We start from the raw sequence: 20747 nt of genomic DNA, 5'->3' as shown, positions 1-20747 counted from the left end.
ACACAGCTTTCTTCCGTCACTCGCCGTCTCTTGGTTTATCTTCGACTCACATTGAGTAATTCTTCTTCTTCTTCTTCTTCTTCTGCTGCTGCTGCTGCTGCTGCTGGTACCACTACTACTGCACTCGCAAAGATGGAGGCGATGCGAAGAAGAATCATGGAGGAGCAGCTGGCTGCTATGGAGCAAGCCAGGCGCGAACAGGAGCAGCAACTCGATTCATCCTCCTCCCATCGCCTTGCTGGGCCATCCTCTTCCACCAACGCTTCGGGTACGATCTTGAATCCTGCCATCTCATCTCTGCCCCACCGCAACAAGCACGCGCCACCTCCCAAAGTCAAGCTTTATCAACCGCCTCTGGTGCCGTACGTTCCGGCCAACGCGGCTCAGCCTGTAGCCAAAGACAGCAACATCAACAGCAACAGCGGCGCAGCCAGTAGAGGCTCCGGATCCCGCGCCGATCCCATCGTCTTTGGCGAGTCTTCCCCCATTGGCGCTGCTTCCCGTTCGAATCCTTTTCAGTCAGCCGGCTCTAGCTCAAGTACAAATACCATTCTGGTAAGACCGACTCCCTCTTCTTCGTCCACTTCCAGCTACGCAGCATCGCAACCATTCCGCTCGCCCAACTCCAAGTCTTCCCAAGCACCTTTCATTTCGCCAAAGAGCACTCCACCATCACAGCCACTCAAGAACAACAATCCGTTCTACCACCCGCCTCTCGCGCAGCGCTCTTCACCTTCCAAATCGAGATACAACACCTCTCAATCTCTCTTCATGAGTGCAGACTACGAGCCAATCGCAGCGCCCGATCGCACCACATTTGCAGAAAATGCTGCCGGAGGCCCCTCTATTGATGCTGCCACTCGTGACAAGCAGATCCAGGACCTTCTTTCCAACATGGTCAACGTCACCGAAGTCTCGGACGATGCAAAGACCAGTGCACACATCCCCGGTCTCAAGTGCATGCTCCTCCCGCATCAAGTGCAAGGCGTCACCTGGATGCGAGAGCGCGAGAAGGGCAAAGCCAAAGGTGGCATCCTTGCCGATGACATGGGGCTCGGAAAGACTGTTCAGACGCTGGCCCTCATCGTCTCGAATCGTCCCGGCCAGGATCTGTCCACCATTGATCTCGATGTGCCCGCAGAAGCCGAGCGTGGCAAAAGCGGCAAGAAGCCGGCCACCAGCCAGAGCGCCGTCGATATGGTATCTCCTCCAACTCCAGCAGAGCTCCCGCGCCTAGAGATGGCCTCTAAGACCACGCTCATCATTGCTCCTCTGGCCGTCATCAAGCAGTGGGAGCGCGAAGTCTCCGAAAAGACGCAAGCGGGCCTCAAAGTTTACCTCTACCACGGCCCTTCACGTGCCAAGAAGGCGTCTCACTTCAGCAAGTTCGACATTGTCATCACAACTTACACCACAGTCGCCAGCGAATACGGCAACTACCTCTCCAAGCTCGAGGGCCTAGCCAAGGGCACTACACCCATCACGGCCACCTCCACATCCAAGTCCAAGCCCAAGTCCAAGTCCAAGCCCAGCTCCAAGTCAATTGGCCGTTCCAATGCTCGATCCTCACGAGCAGACTCGGATGCCGAATCCGGCCCTGACAACGGCCTCATCGAGGTTGACTCGCAAGACTCTGACGATTCTTTTGCAGGTCCCACCTCGACAGCCAAAGTGATCAAGAAGATTATGCCCACACCACTCTTCGAGTCTCCCTGGCTTCGCATCGTGCTCGACGAAGCACAGAACATCAAGAACCACAAAGCCAAATGCTCGCGAGCCTGTTTCCTCCTCGCTGCCAATGCTGCTTCCCGCTGGTGTCTCACAGGCACGCCTCTGCAAAACGACGCTTACGAGATGTTCTCGCTCATCCATTTCTTACGCATCCAACCGTTTGACGACTTTGCCCACTTCAAAGAAAAGATCGGCGAGCCGCTCAAGTCGAACAACCAGAACAGGGTTAATTGGGGTATGAAGCGTCTCTGCTTCGTTTTGCAGACCATCATGCTGCGTCGCACTAAAGAAGCCAAGACCGACGATGGAAAGCCCATCCTCAACCTACCAAATCGCAACCTCGAGTTGCTTGAGCTCGACTTTGACAGTCCGCAGGAAAAGGAATTCTACCTTGGTCTGCAGGAGAGAGTTCGACAGGCCTTTGAAAAGGAAGACGAGCGCCAGAAGGCTACGGGCAAGAAGACCAACATGATCGCCTCGCTCGTGCTGCTGCTCAGGCTGCGCCAGGCGTGCAGCCACCCGGCCTTGGTCACAGGAAGCCTTCGCACGGATGCAGGAGCTATTGGTTCTGCTGCCAACAACTCCAACTCCGCCACCGAGAACGAGAGCTCGCAGCTGAACGCTACTGCTGCTGTGGCCGAAGAGGAAGACGACGACGATGACGGCTTGGCTGCAATGCTTTCGGGACTCAGTGTGCGCACCAAACGTTGCGATCAATGTAGTGTCGAAATCCCTGCCAATGCTGCAACGCCTTCTACCGACACACCCAACCAGCCAGGCGACCTCATGGCCGCCATCAATCCGGATCTTGCGAATCGCCTGCTCTGTGTCGAGTGCACCGACCTTGCCAACAACCACTCGCAGGATCTATTTGCAACCTCCTTTGGCTCCACCAAGACCCGTAAGATGCTCTCGCTTCTCTCGAAGATCCGCACCGAGGATCCGACCGAGAAAACGATTGTGTTTTCGCAGTTCACCTCTTTCCTCAATCTCGTCGAACCGCACCTCGCACGTCATCACTTCAAATACGTGCGGTACGACGGCTCGATGAAACCTCAGGATCGTGAGGCGGCGCTCGAACGCATCCGCGACGATCCGTCCATCACTGTGATTCTCATTTCGTTCAAAGCAGGCAGTACGGGTCTCAACCTGACCAGCTGCAGCCGAGTCATCTTGATGGATCTCTGGTGGAATCCGCAGATCGAGGAGCAGGCTTTCGACCGAGCGCACCGACTGGGCCAGACTAGAGACGTCACGATTTACAAGCTCAGCATCAAGGACACGGTCGAGGAGAGGATCTTGAAGTTGCAAGAGAAGAAGAGGGCGTTAGCGAAAGCGGCGCTTGAAGGAAGCAAGCTGGTCAAAGGCAACCGACTCGACTTCAAGGAGATCTGGTTCTTGTTCAACGGCACCGACCAGTAGCTGGATATCAAGAGAGAGTAACTTATCTCAATTCGAGCGAAAGAATGTGGGCAGATTCGAGAACAGAGCACCAGAAAGGAGTGTGAAGAGGCGGGGAGATGAAGTAAGGAACGAACACAAGGAAAGGCAAGTGAGCCCCCAAAAGCCGATTTTAGACCTGATCGGCGAAGAGAGAACCGCAAGCAAGGTCGACCGTTGAGCAGAGACTACACCAGCGGCCTCTTCACCGCCACAGCGTCAGCCCACATGCGAAAAGCCCTCCAATGGGTCAAGTCCGAATCAAGTGGGTTTGTAAGCTTCATCGGCAGCTTAGACTTGTAGTAGTCTTGCCAGAACGGGCCGTACGTTGCGTAATCGGCTCGCAACACGTCTTGAAGCGGCTGGTACTTGTCCCTAGGAAGGCCGAGCTCCTTCTGGAGTTTCGCTTTGACCTCTGGCGGCGTGAATCGAAGTGCTCGAAAAAGTTTCTCGTGGATGGCGTTTTCGAGGACGACGGCGCCGTCGTTGTCACGCATCAGTTGCGAGGTGTACTGGATGGGGTGGACAGAATCTTGAACATCGGGATGAATGTTGTGATAGGCTCCCTGGCGGTGAGCATGCCAGACGCTCGACGAGTGCGCGGTGAGTGCCGGTGGGACCATGTCGACCAGCGTGTGCCAGGCAAGGACACGCTCGTGGGTACCTGTCCGTCGGATGCTGGCCAAAGGCGGTGCCGGGTCGTTGGGATCTTCGATGAAGCGCGGCACCCCCATCTGGACGGTGCTACCGGTCATGCCGCCAAAGGGTAAACCTACCCGTGCGGATCGTGTGTCAGGTACTCTGTTCGAGCCCGCCCATAACACCCGGTCCCTGATCTGCTTGCCCCAGTCATGCCTCCCAAGCGCATCGACCGTCTCCATCCAATGTTGGTAATCCTTTGGTTCGTCCCTCAACCGGGTGTACCCGATGTTGATCCTGCGAAGAGCGGCCTGAGGGCTCCACACTCGATACGGCGGCATACGCTTCGTCGGCACCAACACAGCATCCTCAGAGGGCGGAGTGCTGGCTGTCCAGGTTGAAGCACCGTCGGCATGACTGGGTGGGGTGGCTACGCGCCATAAACCATGCTGGCCCGCAAGAGAGTCGTAGCCGGACGAGGAAGGGGTAGTGATAGATCCATGCGAGAACGGAGGCAAGGATGAGGCACGACGGCCGCGCTGAGAGTCGTCTCGTTGCAGTTGAAGCGCCCTGAGCTGCTCGGCGGCACTTTCGAGGTTGGATCGAGTCGGGCTTTTGAATCTTTCTGTCGCTTCGTTGTCATTAGCCGCGTCGACCGGAGCTTCTTCAGATTGGACGGCCACAGGTGGCGAACGCGAGGTGCTTCCACCACTAGCCATCATCGCGCCGCGACCACCGCTTCGTAGCCTGGAGCCCCTGTAGCGTGTCCTCGACCTTCCTCGAGCAGCTGGTCGGGAAGAGTCGAGAGGCGATGCATCAACACTCTCCCTAAACCCCAGACCCATCGTATCAGCCAGATTGCCGCTGTACTTCTCCACCGGCACGTCCTCACCCAACCTTTCACCCACAGTCTCTGGCACCTTCTGTGCACCAAACGTGAATCCTGGACCCGCGTCCTCGAGTTGTGCCGGCGCGGTACGCACAGCAGACCGAAACTCTGCACTCGGATGCTTCAACCGATGATCGATGTACGCCCATCCAGGTCCCTCCCTATGATCCTGCTGGATCTTCTCGCGCAGCCAGGCCAGCTTTGCAGCAGCGGGATCTTCATCATCGTACACCATGTGGTAGTCGGTTCGCAGCAGCATCGCGCTGCTGGGTCGATGGACGGAAGTGCGTGCGGTTTGCGGCGTGGTAGGGTCCGTGGAAGTTGACGTGGAACCGGACTGGGCCGTTTGATAGTCCGAGCCGGAGCCGGAAGCGGAGCGGGAGCCGGGCCCGGAAGAAGCGGGTGGTTGTGGACCGAGAGTGCATTTCGAGAGCTGGACGAGTGCGGACAGGAGGAGCAGGAGGAGCGGGAACCAGACGGCTGCGAGGCGGGGAGTGACGATCATAGTGCCTTGGAGGACAGTTTGTGATGATGGTAGGGTGTGTGATTGTGAGGAAAGAACTAGGAAGAAGAAGAAGAGGGAGGTGGGGGGTGGAGGATGGCAGACAAGGCGAAAAAGAATGGTGTTAGGTGTCACTGATGAAACGAACCACCTGATGGCCCCCCACCTTTGGGCCGTAGGGTTCACCTCGAACATCGTTCCCACAAACTTGTTGCCACTTTGTGAATGCACACCGGCGCTCTTGACAACTCACTGCTGGTTGCTTCAATCAATGAAACGAAAATGAAGCCATCCTCTCTTGTGCCCTTAGGCAAGCAATACTGCTCCTTTCACATAACAAAAGCAGGCCACTATGAACCGTAGGCGTTCACACGTGTCGACACGCTTTACTGGCAGGCCTAGCTTGTTACATCCTCCCACAGATTCGTTCAAAGGCTACTAATGACTCCACGCTGTGCACGATTAGCATGGATGCATAGAACGGCTTGTTCTGGTGTCGAATCCAGAGAGGCAAAAGGGTCTGGAAGCGATTCACGGTGATGCTGGTGAGGTGGGGATGGCAAACAGAGAGGCGTGGGAGGTTGCTGAAAAGATGCACTTTTTGCCGTCTGGTTTCTGGCTGCATTTTTTCCCGTGTCAAACGTCGCTTTCAACCCGCGCTCAGGCCAGAAAAAAAACACGGTGCGGATTCCCCCGCATTCGGACGAGCGCAGACCCTGCCTTCTCAAACTTGTATCCTTCCGCTCCCTTTCCATGCTCCCCTCCCCAACCATTCACCTTTCACACCAACAAACGTCTACCCCACAATGACCACACGTTCTCATAACCTCGGCACCCTGCAAACACACCTCGTGAACGCACACAGCTTCCACCCCACCCTTGCACTCACCCTTACACCCTCGTCGTCCATCCCTATCTCGGCGCTCGACACCGTAGCGTGCGATGCCAACCTGCTGCTCCACCTGCCGAGCGGGGTGTTCTACGACCCGTACACGGCGAGCAATGATGTGATCGGCGCGACGAAGAATGGGAGGAGGGCGCAGAGGGGCACGGTGTTGACGTCTGTACGAGCGGTGGAGTTGGAGAAGGCGGTGGGTTGGGTCAGCCGTGCGAGCGACGCGAAGGGTGGCAAGAGGCAGTGGTGGGAGCGTGCGGAAGAAGCATCTGGCGCGGAAAACGAGGGCTGGCTGGGAGGGTTGGAGGGGCTGGATCTGCAAGACGTGCTGTCGGCCGCGTTGAGGAAGAAAGCGGCGGAGGTGGTTGGTGTGTCAGAGCCTGTTAAGCTTAGTCTGGAGCAGGGTAATCGGGTGAAGGTCAAGCCGCACGAGGCGCCGCAGCGCAAAGGTGAGGACGAGCGGGAACGAAGCACGGTAGTCGTTCCGATCGACATCGACGACCTGCTCAACAGCGACGGCGCCTTTCGACTCGATGTGCCCCTACACGTCAGGTACCTCCCCCCTGCCACGAGTGCTACAGTCAACACCATCCCCTCCTCGTCCTTCTCCGACCTTTGGCTCGACATCCTCCCCACCCACGCGCTCAGCCTCTACCACACCATCCGACGCCACCTCGGCCTCCAATCCCCGCCAACCTCACCCAGCCGCAGCAAGGCCCACAACGTGCACCTCACGCTCCCACCCCCGACGATCTACCTCGCCTGCCCCCCCTCCTCCGCTTCTTCGACGTCCGACTCGTCGGTGTCTAAGCTCTTCCCGAAGACACACGCCCATCTCACGTCCAAACTCATCGAGTCGCATCCACCGAACTTCGTCGTCGTTGCACATGCCAAGTCGACAGCGCCGCTCAAGCTGAGCGTCCCAGTACCCGCGGAGTCGCTACTGGCCGCCGTACAGCTGACCACGTTGGTGACGGTCGTGGCTGCAGCGTTGGGCGTGGTGTATCATTTGGCGGTGAACGTGCTGCCGATGGTGGAGCAGGTGGAGAAGTTGGGGTGATGCGTGTCGTAGTGGTTTAGATTAGAAGATTAGGCGGTGGAACAGAACTATAACGCTACGCGATCGATGTGTTTTGTGTGAGTCAGTGTGAGAGAGAGATTGTGTCTTACGCCGGATAAAGGTTGCTGTGGACGGCGCCTTGGAGGGTCTTTGCCGAAGCCTACTTCACATTCTCGGTACGTGCAGCTGACCCAGGCTGCTGTTTCTGCTGCTGCTGCTGCGACACGAGCTTGTGTGCCCGCACCTTGGCCTCCTCCTTCCTCTTCCTATGCGCAGCCATCTCCCTCTCCACCTCCCTCTCTGCCTCCTCATCCTCTTTCTCCAGCCTCGCCTTCTCGTCTGCCTCTGCCTTGGCATCAATCTCCTCGAATCGACCCGACTCATGTGCAGCCGCCATGGGGTGTCGCACCTGCATGACGCCGGTCTTGTTCATGCGGTCAAATAGCACAAAGAGTCGTTCTGCTTCGGCTTCCTTCTCCTCCTCCGTCATGCGGTTGATCTCGTCCATGGCCTTTTCTTCCTCGGTCGGCTCGTACTCGCCCGTGATGGGATCGACTGTCCTTCCGTTCGAGTCTGCAGGCGCAACACCGGACGGCAAAGCAGACGCAAGACCCGTGTTCATGAGGAACCCTGCACAGGGGCCGTAGCCGATCACCTCGGTCATCTGCTTGGCATCGCCGTTGCAGAGGGAAAGCAACAGCTCGCCAGAGGCACGTGCTGGCCGAGAAAGCGTCACGGACGACATGAGCCGCACCAGTCTTCCCAGCACGTCCAGGCGTCGGTCGATGGCGAGACTGCGGTCGAGATCGGCAGGCAAGAGAATGGAAGCCAGCGTAGATCGAAGAGTATCGTCCTCAGCGGCCGTCTTTCGGAGCAAGAGCAGCAGAGGCTCGAGCGTATCTTCCAGATCGATGCCGTCAGCACTGGCTTTCTGCTTGACTGTCTTGGCATCGACGTCCTCGGGCACGCGTCTGCCGTCGTCGTTGGTTGAAGCGGCAGCGAAATAGCGCGCCAACATGACGTCGGCAAATGTGATCAGGCGAGCGATGTAGGGTGGTGCAGACTGAAACGCTTGGGTGGACAAGGGCGAGACCGGGGCCGTGAACGTGGGCAAGGAGCCCGAAGATACGCTTCTTTTGTCACCAAGGATTTCCCTCTTGACGTCGGCGACAGGGTAGTTGAGCAAGTCAGCGATGGCGTGTGTGAAAGGCGGCATCAACGGAACTGGCGAAGGCAAGGGAAGCATAGTCACGACAGAAATGAGCGGATGCAGCATTCCGAGCAGCTCCGGATCGAATCCCTCGCCAAGGATGGGCCGCTGCGACTTGCTCTGTGGAGGTGTCGATGTCGATGCTGCGGCGGCTCCCGTCGACTGATTCTGCTTTGCCTCGGCTTGAACGATTCGCGGGTAGTAGAGGCAGATATTGAAATGGGCTTTGAGCAGATCTGAGAGCGCCATATTCAGCTGCGCTTCGCTCCCACTGGCGATCAGAACCGAGGAAGCAGCACTACGATTGGAAGCCTTCTCGAGCATGGCCATGACAAGCGCATCGACGCAAGCAGCCTCAATGCGGACAGCTTTCAACGTGGTTACTGCCGTCTTGTTGAAAGGCGATTCGAAGAGCGTGCTGAAGAACAAAAGCCGCGCGCCGAGGAAGAGGATGTCGGCGGGCGTGTCTTGAGGCCGCGAGAGGAGCGCAACCGCGACGTGGCCCCCGCCCACGTCTTCGCTGGAAAACGGAAGTCGAGCGGCTTCGTTGAGGAAGAGCGCGTTGTTGAGACAGCGCAAGGCCATATCTGTGATGGGCCAGTCAGGGTCAGCGCTCGTTTCGTAGTCTTCTCCGCCGCTATCCGAAGATGGAATGTCCTTATCTTTGGACGGGCGGCGATCGGAGCGCTGAGAGCCACGCCGGTTGACAGCACGCCGCAAGCTCTTTGCAATCGAACCGAGGCTATAGGTAGCGGCATTGTTCGAAGAGGTCGGGGAAGATGCCGTGGAAGTGGCAGCTGGGGAGCCTGTCGTTTTGGCGGTGCTGGTGCTGGCAGTAATCGAAGACCTTCGGACACGCTGCTTTGGGAAATCGACCTGCTGCAAGAGGATGCGCAGGGCTTCTGGCTTGGCCAAGGGTGCACTTCCACCAGGTAATCGGCTGAGCTCCTTGAGAAGGTTCAGGGCGGAAAGTCGAAGGGCAGAGTTCCAGCGCACGTCAGACCTGGCGTTCAGAAGGTAGTCGCCCTGGCGCATACCTGATGCAGTAGCGACATCAGTCAGCACAGCCGTGGCGAGCTTGGAACGTATCGAATCGCTGACAGATCCCAGCACGGAAAGACCGCCAGAGAGCATCGCATCAATCCACTGCTCCGACTGTTTGGGCGAGTCGACCCGGGCCGAAGAGGGAAGCGAGAGATACTCGTGAACAGCGTTCGACGACATGCTTGCCAGCAAGCAGCAAATGCGGCCCTTCGAGTGTCCTTGCGTGTGTGATTGTAGGCCTCCGAAGGGTTCGAAGAATCGTGCTTGGGTAAAGACAGTTGGACGATCGAAACACTGATGGCTCAGTTCGACATGATATAGCCAGGTGTAAAGGTGTGGGAGAGATGTTTTCTACGAGATGAGATGACGAGAGGTCGTTGTGGGTGGTGGTGTTGGCGAGAGGGGAAGAAAGGACCCACAGATGCAGGGCGAGATGAAGGCGATCTGCGCTCGACACGAGACCCTTGACAGGTGCAAAAGCGAAGTCAATGCGAATATACCAGCACTGCTACTGTGCCAAACGCAACAGCCATCATGCAGAGCAAGTGACGCAAATGGGAAAACTCCGCTCACTTCAATTATCGGCCAAATAAGATGACTGCGCTGTGCTACCCCGCTTTTCGAGACCTTTTCGACCCGATCCTGCAGGTCCACTGAGCAGCAACGTCGCCACAAGGCCTGATCATCTTCTCCCTGAGCAAGTCAAAGCAGGCAGGATTCAACGCAGACAGAAAGGATCCGACGCTGCTGAGTTGAGTCGTCTGGCTCAGAATAGGAAAGCTTGAAAATTGTAAGTCGAGAAGTCCTCGGAAAATTGCCGACCGAATCTCGTTCCAATTGACCGCAGAAGAGCGACGCTGGAAGGTGCTGGCCGTTGTAGCAGCAAGTCCTGGAGTCTTGCCACGGTGGTCCCGCTTACAAAGCCATACGCGAAGCAGTAAAGCAGTAGTTGCGACAAATCATTCCAGTCAGGGCGACACTGCCCTTGCGATGGCCAGAAGGAGATCATAAGCTGCATTGGCAAGAGCACCGCCTTGCGTCTCCGTACGAGGATCAGAGCCTGTCCTAAAGCCTTGGTCACGATTGATCTTTGACAGCTTTTCTGCAGCTCTACTGGTTTGGCGGGCTCTATGGACACACTGACCACCTCAAGAAAGTCTAGGGTGCAGCTCTGACGGGCTTCGGGACACTCGAGCACCAGCACTAGCACCAGGAGCAGCCGAAGCAGCAATTCAGCAATCCCAGCATCACAGCCATGACCCAAGCAAAGCTCACGACGCGTCTCCAGCCCAAGCAACGAAACCAACACGACTCTGTTCACTCGAAAGCCTCCACTTTATTAAAATCATGCATCTCAATCTCGAGGGACGTGTGAGAGCAACACCTGCCGTTCCAGTGCCTTGGCTTTAAAAATTTCTTTGAGTCTATTTCGAAGTCTGTTTATTGAAGCACACGATGTGCCGGCCCGAAGTGCATTTCCAAAAAGGAAATAAAAATCAGCAGCAGACTTCTGAAAGCAAACACAGCAAGGCACAGCCTAGCGCAACGCAGCCAAGGTCGAACGTTGCAAATTATTCGAAAATCAAACAAAAACAAAAACAGACCAAAAAGAAAGGACTTGAGCGAAGAGATGAGAGAGCCTTAGCGCAGGGTTCAGCTCAGGGGCCGAACAGAAAACAACAGCCGAGCGAGCGAGAGAGAGAGGCGAAGCGAGTGAGAGTAAGAGCGGCAAGTCGCTGCAGCCGACTGTGACAAAGAACACATCGCAGACGGCATGCTTTTCGACTGGACCGCCGTGACCACGCCGTGACCATCTGTCCTTCGTCTCATCACATGTTTCTTGCTGCGCTCTTCCCTTGCGACCATTCGGAACGACAGCGATTCGAAATCATCGTCGAATAGCTAGTCCGAAGCCTGGACCTCTCGTCACATCAGCACAGCAATCTGCCGTGAGCGTCGACGGAAGGCTCTTGCAACGTAACAACAGCTTCCTGCTAAAGATGCACTACGCTTGAGCATCGCCTCATCGCCCGTCCGCCACCAACACCACCACCATCACCACCACCACTGACCGACGAGACTTGTCACCGTCCAGTGACTCCTTGGCTGGTGCCGTACGAAAGCGTTCAGCTCGTCATGATCACGCAGACACCACGCGTCGACCCAACGATCTCGGCTGCTCCGTCCACAAGTCGTCGGACGCTCAATCAAGCGCCGAGATCACCCATCACGCCCAGCCGATATCGATCGCCTCCTTCTCTCAACCAGCCATTTCCATCGACTCCCACCTCTCGCGGCACCTCGATCGTTCAAACAACACAGGATAGTTCGCCTTCCCACAGCTCCACTTCCAACTGGCAGGCTAGCATCGAACTCTCGCTCACCACCCGACGTCGCCTCATCCGCAAACCGCTACCTCCGATTCCGTCATCAAAGTTCAATGATGCTGACACGACGAACAGTGCTGACGAGATGCTGGTGGACTCTGACGTCTTTGACGCACAATACCAAAAGGCGGAGTCGTGGTGGCCAGAGGCTCTTCCCGACAAAAACATGTCGGATGCTGCTCCGCCCTCTTCTCATCCCACAAATCCGACCACCGCATTGCATCAATCGTCGGAACAACAGACCAGCTCCAACGGCGGCCAGGGCCTCGACGAACAAAGCCTCCGTCATCTCCTTACCGTTCTTCACTATGCCGCACTTAAGCACAAGCCTGCCTCATCTTCATCTCAGGACGACGGCACCATCGGTAGGAACGTCGTCATATCGGCAACAGGTACATACAAGAAACAGTCCGCGTCCAACGCAGGTAATACTGCCTCTGCTTGTACCGACACGGACGAACAAAGCCTCTATATCCTGGACGAAGCGACGCTAGACAGCCTCTACCGTGCATTGCAAGCCGCCTTTCGTCACCTCTCCCAAAAGCAAGTGCTCGGCGCTTTGCAACGCACCGCTTCCATCCGATGGCGTGCCGAGGCGCAGCTCCGCAATGCAACAGCAGCCCAAGCCGCGGAAACGAGCAGCGCTCTGTCGTCGCGCTGGGCTCGCTTTGCATGGCCCGCCGCTGCTTTGGGCAAAGCATACAAGGAAGCGCAGAGAAATGTCGCTCACCCTCTCCCCGGAGAATTCGCTTTCACTGGCTCCACTCCCGCGTCTCGTCTGCAAATCAGCCCTGACTTTTATGCTGGGCTCTACTCCGACCCGGATCATCGCATCCGCAAAAGAGACGTCGCTGTCAAGATCTTGAGCAACGCCGTCTGGTTCGTGCGCAATTATGGCCCAGTGGCTGGTGTTGAGACGCTTCAAGGCCCCAACGAGGAAGGGGACGTAAAGGAAGCTTCAAGACCGATGGACGCTCTCGCACGGCCGCCGTTGTCTTCCAGTCGCCGTACGTCCGAGAACCTTCTCAAGAAGCACGCGGGACTTCCCAACTTTCTCTCCAAATCGAGTGCCACGACAGCTCTCAGCGGCACGGCCACCCCCGAGAGCGGGCAATCCGAGGCACCGCCCACGCCACTTTCGGAAGCGTCTGCGTCGAGTAGCTTCGCCCCGCAAGTATCTCCTGCCACCGGAAACGATCACGGCAACATCCCCGCCAGCACCTCCAGCCAGCAGCTCCCGAGATTACCCTCAACGACTGCCTTGCCTTCTGCAGAAAGCTATTCGATGTCTGATCCCCAAACCGCTGCAGCTTCCTCGAGTGATGCAGCAGCAAATGCGACTGCAGCTGTGCAAGCCCATGGCAATGCAGCCGAGAAGAGCAAAGCGATGGAGCACCTCGCTTCTCTCAGTGCCGCCGCAGGCGCTGCTATGCGACAGAGGGCGCAACAGGCAGCAGAAGCCGCGGCTCTCAACGCCACCAAACCTGAAGACACCGTCGATGCAGCTGTTGCCACCCCCAGCACATTGCATCCACGCTCGAGTCGACAAAGCTTGCGTTCGTTTGCTAGCCGCTCAGAAGCTGAAGCAGCTGAGACTGATGCGCTCGAAAAGGCGGAGCGCGACTATCTCGATAAGATCGGCCAGGGCTGCGACGAATGGGCTAAGATGGCCGTTTGTCGCATGTGTGCGTCCATCTCTGTAGCCGGCAAGCCGGCAAAGAGTCATCGTCGCCGTTCTGGGACACTCACCGCCAGGGATTTTGAGAAAGCTGCAGCAGCTGCAGGGGAGATCGACGCGGGCTCCAGCATATCGACTCGTTCCGACATGACGGCCAAGGCGGGCCGGGTGGGTCATGCGATTCCTCAGCAAGAAAGGCGCGACGTGTTAGTAAGCCCTCCAGAAGACCCGAAAGCTGAGCCCGTCGTATGGGAACCGGATGTCTTCGATGGTGAAGAACTCTTTCTACACCACGGCGCTTCGCCGCATGACCACAGACCCAGCGTTTCGCCTCGCGACGAGGATGAGCGCATCAGGCTCGTCGGCGGAAGCTTCGTCTGTCACGTCAGAACCGAGAAGCAGAGGCAGGCTTTGGTTGAGCTGCTGGAGATTGCTCTCTACGTGGGCATGTCGATGCTGCTCGAGTCCAGCTTCTTGAGCGATTCAGATGCTGCTCGACCCAAGATCGTCAAGGTGCCCACCCGAACCTCCTCGACGGTTGATGCACCTACGCGAGGTACGAGCCTTGTCCAGCAGCCCAGCCTCTCTCGAACGAGCTCACAGCAGAGCCTCGAAAGCAACCAGAGATCCGTCTCTGGCAGCAGCAGTACCATGCATACTTCGCACTTTACAGATTCGGCTGGCCCAGCAGACGCAAACATGCATGAGAGTGATTCGACTTACTCAAAGCCCGGTTCGAGGAAATGGACAAAGAGCCTGTGGGGGATGCTTGGACAGCATCCGCACGGATCCGCAGAGACTGGTGGCATTCCGTCGACAGGGCGACCTGGAACCAGCAACGGTAATGAGGCAGCAACTGCCACTGCCGCGCCACGGAATTCGCTGACGATGCACCGCTATCATACCGAAGATGACACGCACAACCTTTCAGCTACAGCGGCCCGTAAGGCTCTGTTCAAAGCTGGAGAAGAACCGAAGCAATCGATCGCGGCCAGGAAGGCGGCGCTGTTTGCCAGTACGACCAACCTTTCTGCCCCACCCACGCCCCGTGGAGGTCGTGGTAGCACTGCCACTGCTGCTGCTGATGCTGCGGGCCAATCGAGCAACAAACAAAACCGCTTGGTAGGACGACTCATGAATGCATTTGCAAGACAGTCAGCCTCGGATGCGCCTCGCCAAGACCCTTCCGCGTCCAGTTCGGACTCGAATGCGTTGCTGACATCTCCCAGACCTGCTGTTTCGGGCGGGGTGCATGCAACACCCGGTATGGAGGCTGTCAAGTTGCGATCTCGAGCACTAGCGGACCACAAACTACGCATTCAAGGGAAACCGCAGCCGGTCTTTCCCGTACAATGTCCGAGCCCAGCAGCGCTCACCACCTCTCCTGAGCTTGCCATGCTCCTCTGCTACCAGTATCGACCGGATCCGCAGCAGGCCACTTTCCCAACCGCTGCATATTTGGCAGCTTTCCATCGCTTGCAGCTCCTGCGCTTCTTGGCGGCTCAACGTCGAGAACACTCGACCTTCGCCTCACCTTCTCACGGCATTTCCGCGTCCGGTGATCTGCTGCCGTTCGTTGGCGTACAGACGCCATCGTCGTCGTCCTCGCCATGGAGTGTAATCTTGTCGCGAGGCCACCACCAACAGCAGCAACAACAGCACCAGCTGCATGATCGCAGCTGCACAAACTCTGTCCAGCTCCTGTCCTACGAACTGCTCTCGAGTGACGGCTCAGCCTTGGGCCTTTGTCGCAAAGAGGTAGCCTTCTACCAGCGGCTGAGCAACAGCCGGGATGTGCCGCTGGGCCAAGTCATCGAGGAGCTTGGCATTCGTGCTTGTGCTTTGGAGGCAGATGGCGATGCCGCGTCCAAGACGTCGCAAGACTCCCGCATCGTCAGCGGTAGAAGCCAAATCAACGGGAGCAAAGAGGGCGTGGGCGCTTCTCCAGGACAACGCGTCAACAGCGTGTATGGCATGCCTGAGCAACGCTTGCAGTTCATCCATGGATCTTGCCGCATTAAGATTGTTGCCACCGTCTTGCCGGAACGATTGTACGGGACTAAGGCTCATGCGCAGCCAGATGCAGAAGTGGAGACAGAAAAGATTCTCAACGATCGGACCTCATCGAAAGGTAGCGCAGCTGCGTCGCTCTTGTTACAACCGACGAGATCGCGCGATTCTGACGTTTCCGCGATCGCAGCTGCGTCGCATACCAGCAAGGACGCAGCCAACACGGCTTTTGCTGTTGCCGAAACGGCGGTACAAGCCGCAGAGAGCGGTACATCGCGCCCGCTGGTCGATCAACACGGGAGCGGAAGCAACAGCGGCATCTGGATGTGGAATGCAAGCGCAAAGAGCGGCTGGCAAGGTAAGGCGACGCCCATGTCCGAATCCTCCTACCTCCTCTCATTTGCCCGCTACTTGGAAGCCATCTCGTACCATCCAGCTCTGCGTCGAGCCGCCGGGTTGGAGCCTACCGACGCCAAAGCATACGGCGGTCTGTCCAACGTGCAGCAGCAGCTGCGTCAAGGCAGGAGCGAGGACAGTCGCAGCATAGCAGAGGGTCCGAACCTGTTGCGCTTCTTCCGCAGCGGCCGTTCATTGGTCAAAGTGCAGGTGCAACCTCTCATCCTCTATGATCTGCAGATCCAGGGACCGTGTCTCAAGACGAGTCGCGAGCGTCGACGGGAGAGGAAGCAGAAGCAGGCGCAGGCAGAGAAGCGGCGGCTCAAGCAGGTGTCGGAACAGACGCGACTCGAGGTTCAACGCTTCTTTGCGTCCGTCAAGAGCAACACGACCAAGCTGGAAGACGTGTTTGTGTCTCGCGAGCTCGATGAGGCTGGCAAGACGATCCGCAGAAAGTCGCCGGCACAGCACGCAGAGGCAAATCCTATCAAGGCAGGTGCCTTGGCTCCCGCCGCATCTTCTCCCAGCTCCACCATCTCGGAACAGGTCGCTGAGCCTCTAGCGTTGCTCACCAATCTGCGCTCTTCGCTCCGTTCCGACGAATTCGAGCTGTACGAGGCTCTGCAACGCACCATCTTCCTTGACGGGATCAATGATGTTCGCAAAGCGTTTGCCGACCGTGCCAAGTCGGCCAAGAACCGGCTTGCCGCGTGGACCAAGAAACATCTCAGTAAAAAGGAGCAGGCTGACTTTGGAAGCTGCGTCTACGACGACCCCGAGTACTTTGAGGCAGGACGGCGTGCTTTCCCCGGCAGCAGCTTCATCGTGCGTGACGACGAGCCCCTCTCCATCATTGCCTTTTCTCTCAGCTCTCGCGACTTCCGCGCCGAGATGGGGACGCTGGCTGATCGACAACAAGAGACGGCCGGATACATGGGCAGCAGCAACGAAGAGCACGTCAAGCAGTGGCGTAGCGGTGTTGTGGATGGTGGCAGCGACGCGACGCCGAATGGCTCGTACATTTCCGCGTCTGGTGCCAGCACCGCGACATCGGCAGCTTCGTCCCTATTGCAAGAAAAACCTATGCGCAAAGTGCCACTGGCGCAGCTCGATCCGGATAAAGACGAAGTCTTCTTCGATGCCGAGCCCGTGCGCGCCGCGCTGAAACGCAAGAAGCGCGGACGAGAGTCGTCCATCTTGTCGATGACATTGAGGCGCGTCGGTTCAACCATCTCGGAATCCCAGGGCGCCAGCTACCGTGCCATGACCGCGAACGGGCGGCCGTCTTCTTCAACAACCGGATCTATCAAAGACCGGGACAGTGACGACGACGACGACGATGATGATGATGACGACGATGCTATCGAAGATGACGATGACGTAGACGAAGCTGGAAACCGCGAACGCAGCTCGGTCGTGGGCAGCTCTTTGGACGGTCAGGATACAACGTTGGGGGCACCTCGCATTGACACCACGCCGTCGAGACGGCCCTCGGCAACTTTCATAGATCAAAAGACGCCATCGCCCTCGAAGCCGGGCATGCGCGCTTCCGGCAGTGTGTCGGCGCTTCGACGAACATTCGAATTACGTTCTCAATCCTCGTTCTCATCGATTCCGGACAGGAAGTCCTCGATTCTTCAGCAGCAGCCGCACCAGCAGCCTCAGCAGCGCCCTGGCCAGTCCGTGGGCTCAGGCACGATCACCTCCACAAGTACCGACACCACTTTCCAGGCGCAGATTATGCCCGTTTCGGGTCGCCCTGCGTCGCTCGCCAGCATCTTTTCGTCCGACGATCCAAGTCTTGAATCGCGTTTCAGTGGCGGCTCACGTCGCATATCTGCATCAGCCACACCGACATCAATCCCTCGTTCTGTCTCGAAAAGCCGCCCTTCCTCCTCGATGGCGTCCGACTCATTACGTATCACGGAGAATGCCCGAATGTCAACTGCATCTCCTGCTGCTGCGAACGACAACAACAAACCGCATCGGTCGGCGACCCAGCCTCCGTCCACGAGCGAGGGCGGTGTTCCAGGTGCAGATGCGCAGTCTTTGATCTCAAACAGCACTCTACCGGGCTCTCACGCCGCAGAATCGCCACACATCAAGCATAACCTGATCCACGGCAGCACCAAAATCTCTTGTGTCTCGTGGTTTGCCGAAGAATTTGCGGCGCTGCGAGAGAGATGGGGGGTCGAGCACGACTACGTTCAAAGCCTTTCGCGCTGTCAACCCTGGGTCGCGACCGGAGGCAAGTCCAAGTCGGCATTCTTCAAGACGACCGATGAGCGTTTCATCGCCAAGCAGCTGCTGACGGTGTGGAGCGTCGACGAGAAGGAGGCTTTTTTGGAATTTGCTCCAGCATACATTCGCTACATGATGAATTCGGCCGTCAACGACTGTCCGACGCTGCTCGTCAAGATTGCAGGTGTCTACAGCATCAAGATCAAAGACATCAAGTCGGGCGAGACCAAGCTCAAGATGAGCGTGATGCTGCTCGAGAATCTGTGGGCGGGCGATGGAGGCAAGTCGGTGCGGTTCGATCTCAAGGGCATCCGAGATCGCAGGGTGAAGCTGAGCGCACAGCAGCAGCAGAACCTGCAGCAGACAGCGACCAACGCAGCGACCAGCGGCCAGCCATTTGTCGAAGTTCCCGGTGCGACCAAGGGAACACCAGCACAAGGGCCTATGACGGCTGCTTTGAATGCCGGCGTGCTTTCGGTCGCAGCTAGCGAAGCATCGACGGCGGACCGCGCCGCCTCGGTCACTGCAGTTGAGGACGACGGTAACAGTGCGCAGACAAGCCCAAGTCGGGCCGGCGATGGTAGCAAGAAGACAGGAGAAGCTACAGCTGTAGCAGCAGATGCCAACAGTCCCTCCTCGTCAACCGGATCGAGCGCTGTTTGGTGGGATAGCGAATGGATCGAACGATATCGTCACCGTGCGTTCGTTCCCGAGACTCAGAAGGAGCTCTTCCACCGTGCTCTGCAAAACGATACGCAATTCTTGACAGCTTCCAACGTGATGGACTATTCGCTGCTGCTCGGTGTCATGGAGCGACCTGTTCGACAGGACGACCTGTATCCGCCCGCTGCGCCTACAATCGGCAGCGACATTGCACCGGAGGCCACCTCACCAAGCCATGAAGCAGCTGATCTAGAGGAAGTGACGGAACGACCCTCGTTCCGCTGCCGGATTGTCGACTTTCTCGGCGCGTTCACACTGGCCAAGCAGCTGGAATCGAGCTCAAAAAAGGCGCTCAAGGGCCAAGACGCCAAGGGCAACGTGACGATTCTGCCACCGTCTGAATATGCGAGTCGATTCCTGTCGGCGATGGACAGCTATTTCATCGGCACGCCGTGTCAGCCTCGGCTGGATGCGAGCTATGGCTTCGACCGCATGTGCGAGGAGGTGGCTGCGAGTGCGACTGAGGCGGATGGCGAAGAGGGATATATGGGAGAGGAAGTGTTGCGTCCTCGACTAGCTTCTGTTTTGTAAGTTAGTTCGGTGTCTGGAAGCTATCTTTGCTGCTGTAGAAAGCAATGACACCACAAGTTGTTGGTAGGAATCCCAAGTTGAATTGTGCGTGAGATCGAAGCAGGCTAGAAGTACAATTATTACAAGCGGACAAGGGTGGGGGCGTCTCGAGAGCGAGGCAGAGAAGGAGGAGAGTAGAGGGTGTGAAGTCTATGGATGGGCGAGCGGTGAATCGGATCAAAGGGCCGACGAGTGGTGGTGGTTGAGCAGGCTTGGGCTGTTGACGTTTGAGCGTGCATCGACCCTTGCGCTTTCGTCCTCGTCGTCCTCGTCTTCGTCCTCATCCTCGTCGTCCTCGCCCTGTGGCCTACTGCCCTGTCCGGTGGCAGTCCGCTTGCGTGCCTTGGGGTTGTTCTCCTGGTCCATCCTGTATCTGCTCAGATACACCCTCAAGACCTCCTCGTAGTTGTCGAACCCGAGCACGCGCATGGCGTACAGGATATCGTCGCCATTGATGGTCTTCCTCTTCTCGGCGGCGCACTTGTCGGAGGCCTCGCTGGTGATGAAGCTGATGAGCTCCGAGACGCAGTCCTGGACGCACTCCTTTGCGTCCTTTGCGATTTTTGCGTTGTCGGGCAGGGAGCGCTTCATGATGCGGGAGATGTTGGCGATGGGCAGGTCCGGGTCTGGGAACATGGCGGTGTATGTCGGATGCGAGGTGACGTTGGACGGGTCCAGCGAGGCTGTTGACGTTGGGGTGGACGTTCCGTGGGTGTGCGGGTGGGCGGAGGAAGGTTGCGGGTGGGTGGACGAGGTGTACGAGGCGGGTGTGGAGTGGCCCGAGGGTGGACCGTCGAGTAGGGCGGATGCGCCCGCAGGCGTCGTCGTGCTCGACATGGGCAGCAACGCGATGGAATGTTTTGACGAAAGGGGGAAGACCTCCGTGCCCTGTCGGAACGAGGAGTGTGAAGTGTGTTCCGTCGACAATCGGACCCTCTTGCTCTCGAGCAGGTTCTCTGCACGCTATTGATGCTCCGGCTCGGAACGACTTTGAGCAGAGGATGGAACTTTTCTTGTAGAAGCTTCGAGATTAGCTTGAAGTCCTCCCTATATTGCGGATATCAGGACGCTAAGGTGCCAGGTAAACGTGGATGAAGACAGTGGATGACGATGAGGATGGTGATGGTGTGCAAGAGCGGCCGACTCCACACGACCACGTCCAAACTGCGCTGTAACTCTGTAGAAATTCTCCATCCGACTTTTTGCCGCGGTGCATCTCAGCTGCACAACCCACAGAGAAGACTGAAGTTTAGGCCAAGAAAAGGACCCTTTCTTAAAAAAACCCCCGAGCGAAATTTCATTCCGGCAAAGAGGTGTGGTTCTCACGTGATT

At 57.5% G+C, this 20747-nt stretch overlaps 6 protein-coding genes across 6 annotated transcripts; 3 read left to right on the top strand and 3 right to left on the bottom strand.

The window, feature by feature from the left end:
- Window positions 1–132: 132 nt before the first annotated feature.
- On the top strand, window positions 133–3153 carry EX895_003729 (uncharacterized protein; the record flags this gene model as incomplete). Its single annotated transcript, XM_029884327.1, has 1 exon — window positions 133–3153. The coding sequence occupies one exon, from the start codon at window positions 133–135 to the stop codon at window positions 3151–3153; it is 3021 nt and encodes a 1006-aa protein (XP_029739037.1).
- A 206-nt stretch (window positions 3154–3359) lies between these two features.
- On the bottom strand, window positions 3360–5204 carry EX895_003728 (uncharacterized protein; the record flags this gene model as incomplete). The annotated part of the gene is made up of 1 exon (XM_029884326.1): window positions 3360–5204. One exon carries the CDS (start codon window positions 5202–5204, stop codon window positions 3360–3362), a length of 1845 nt encoding a protein of 614 aa, XP_029739036.1.
- An 803-nt stretch (window positions 5205–6007) lies between these two features.
- EX895_003727 (uncharacterized protein) lies at window positions 6008–7156 on the top strand (the record flags this gene model as incomplete). The annotated part of the gene is made up of 1 exon (XM_029884325.1): window positions 6008–7156. One exon carries the CDS (start codon window positions 6008–6010, stop codon window positions 7154–7156), a length of 1149 nt encoding a protein of 382 aa, XP_029739035.1.
- A 160-nt stretch (window positions 7157–7316) lies between these two features.
- Window positions 7317–9590, bottom strand: EX895_003726 (uncharacterized protein; the record flags this gene model as incomplete). Its single annotated transcript, XM_029884324.1, has 1 exon — window positions 7317–9590. One exon carries the CDS (start codon window positions 9588–9590, stop codon window positions 7317–7319), a length of 2274 nt encoding a protein of 757 aa, XP_029739034.1.
- Window positions 9591–11546: 1956 nt separating this feature from the next.
- EX895_003725 (uncharacterized protein) lies at window positions 11547–19376 on the top strand (the record flags this gene model as incomplete). Its single annotated transcript, XM_029884323.1, has 1 exon — window positions 11547–19376. The coding sequence occupies one exon, from the start codon at window positions 11547–11549 to the stop codon at window positions 19374–19376; it is 7830 nt and encodes a 2609-aa protein (XP_029739033.1).
- Window positions 19377–19592: 216 nt separating this feature from the next.
- EX895_003724 (uncharacterized protein) lies at window positions 19593–20252 on the bottom strand (the record flags this gene model as incomplete). Its single annotated transcript, XM_029884322.1, has 1 exon — window positions 19593–20252. One exon carries the CDS (start codon window positions 20250–20252, stop codon window positions 19593–19595), a length of 660 nt encoding a protein of 219 aa, XP_029739032.1.
- Between the last annotated feature and the right edge of the window lie 495 nt (window positions 20253–20747).

Source organism: Sporisorium graminicola, chromosome SGRAM_22 (genome assembly GCF_005498985.1).
Source record: "Sporisorium graminicola strain CBS 10092 chromosome SGRAM_22, whole genome shotgun sequence".
Lineage (NCBI taxonomy): Eukaryota > Fungi > Basidiomycota > Ustilaginomycetes > Ustilaginales > Ustilaginaceae > Sporisorium > Sporisorium graminicola.
The sequence above is the reverse complement of the archived record's forward strand: the minus strand, read 5'-3'. Positions and strand labels throughout refer to the sequence as shown.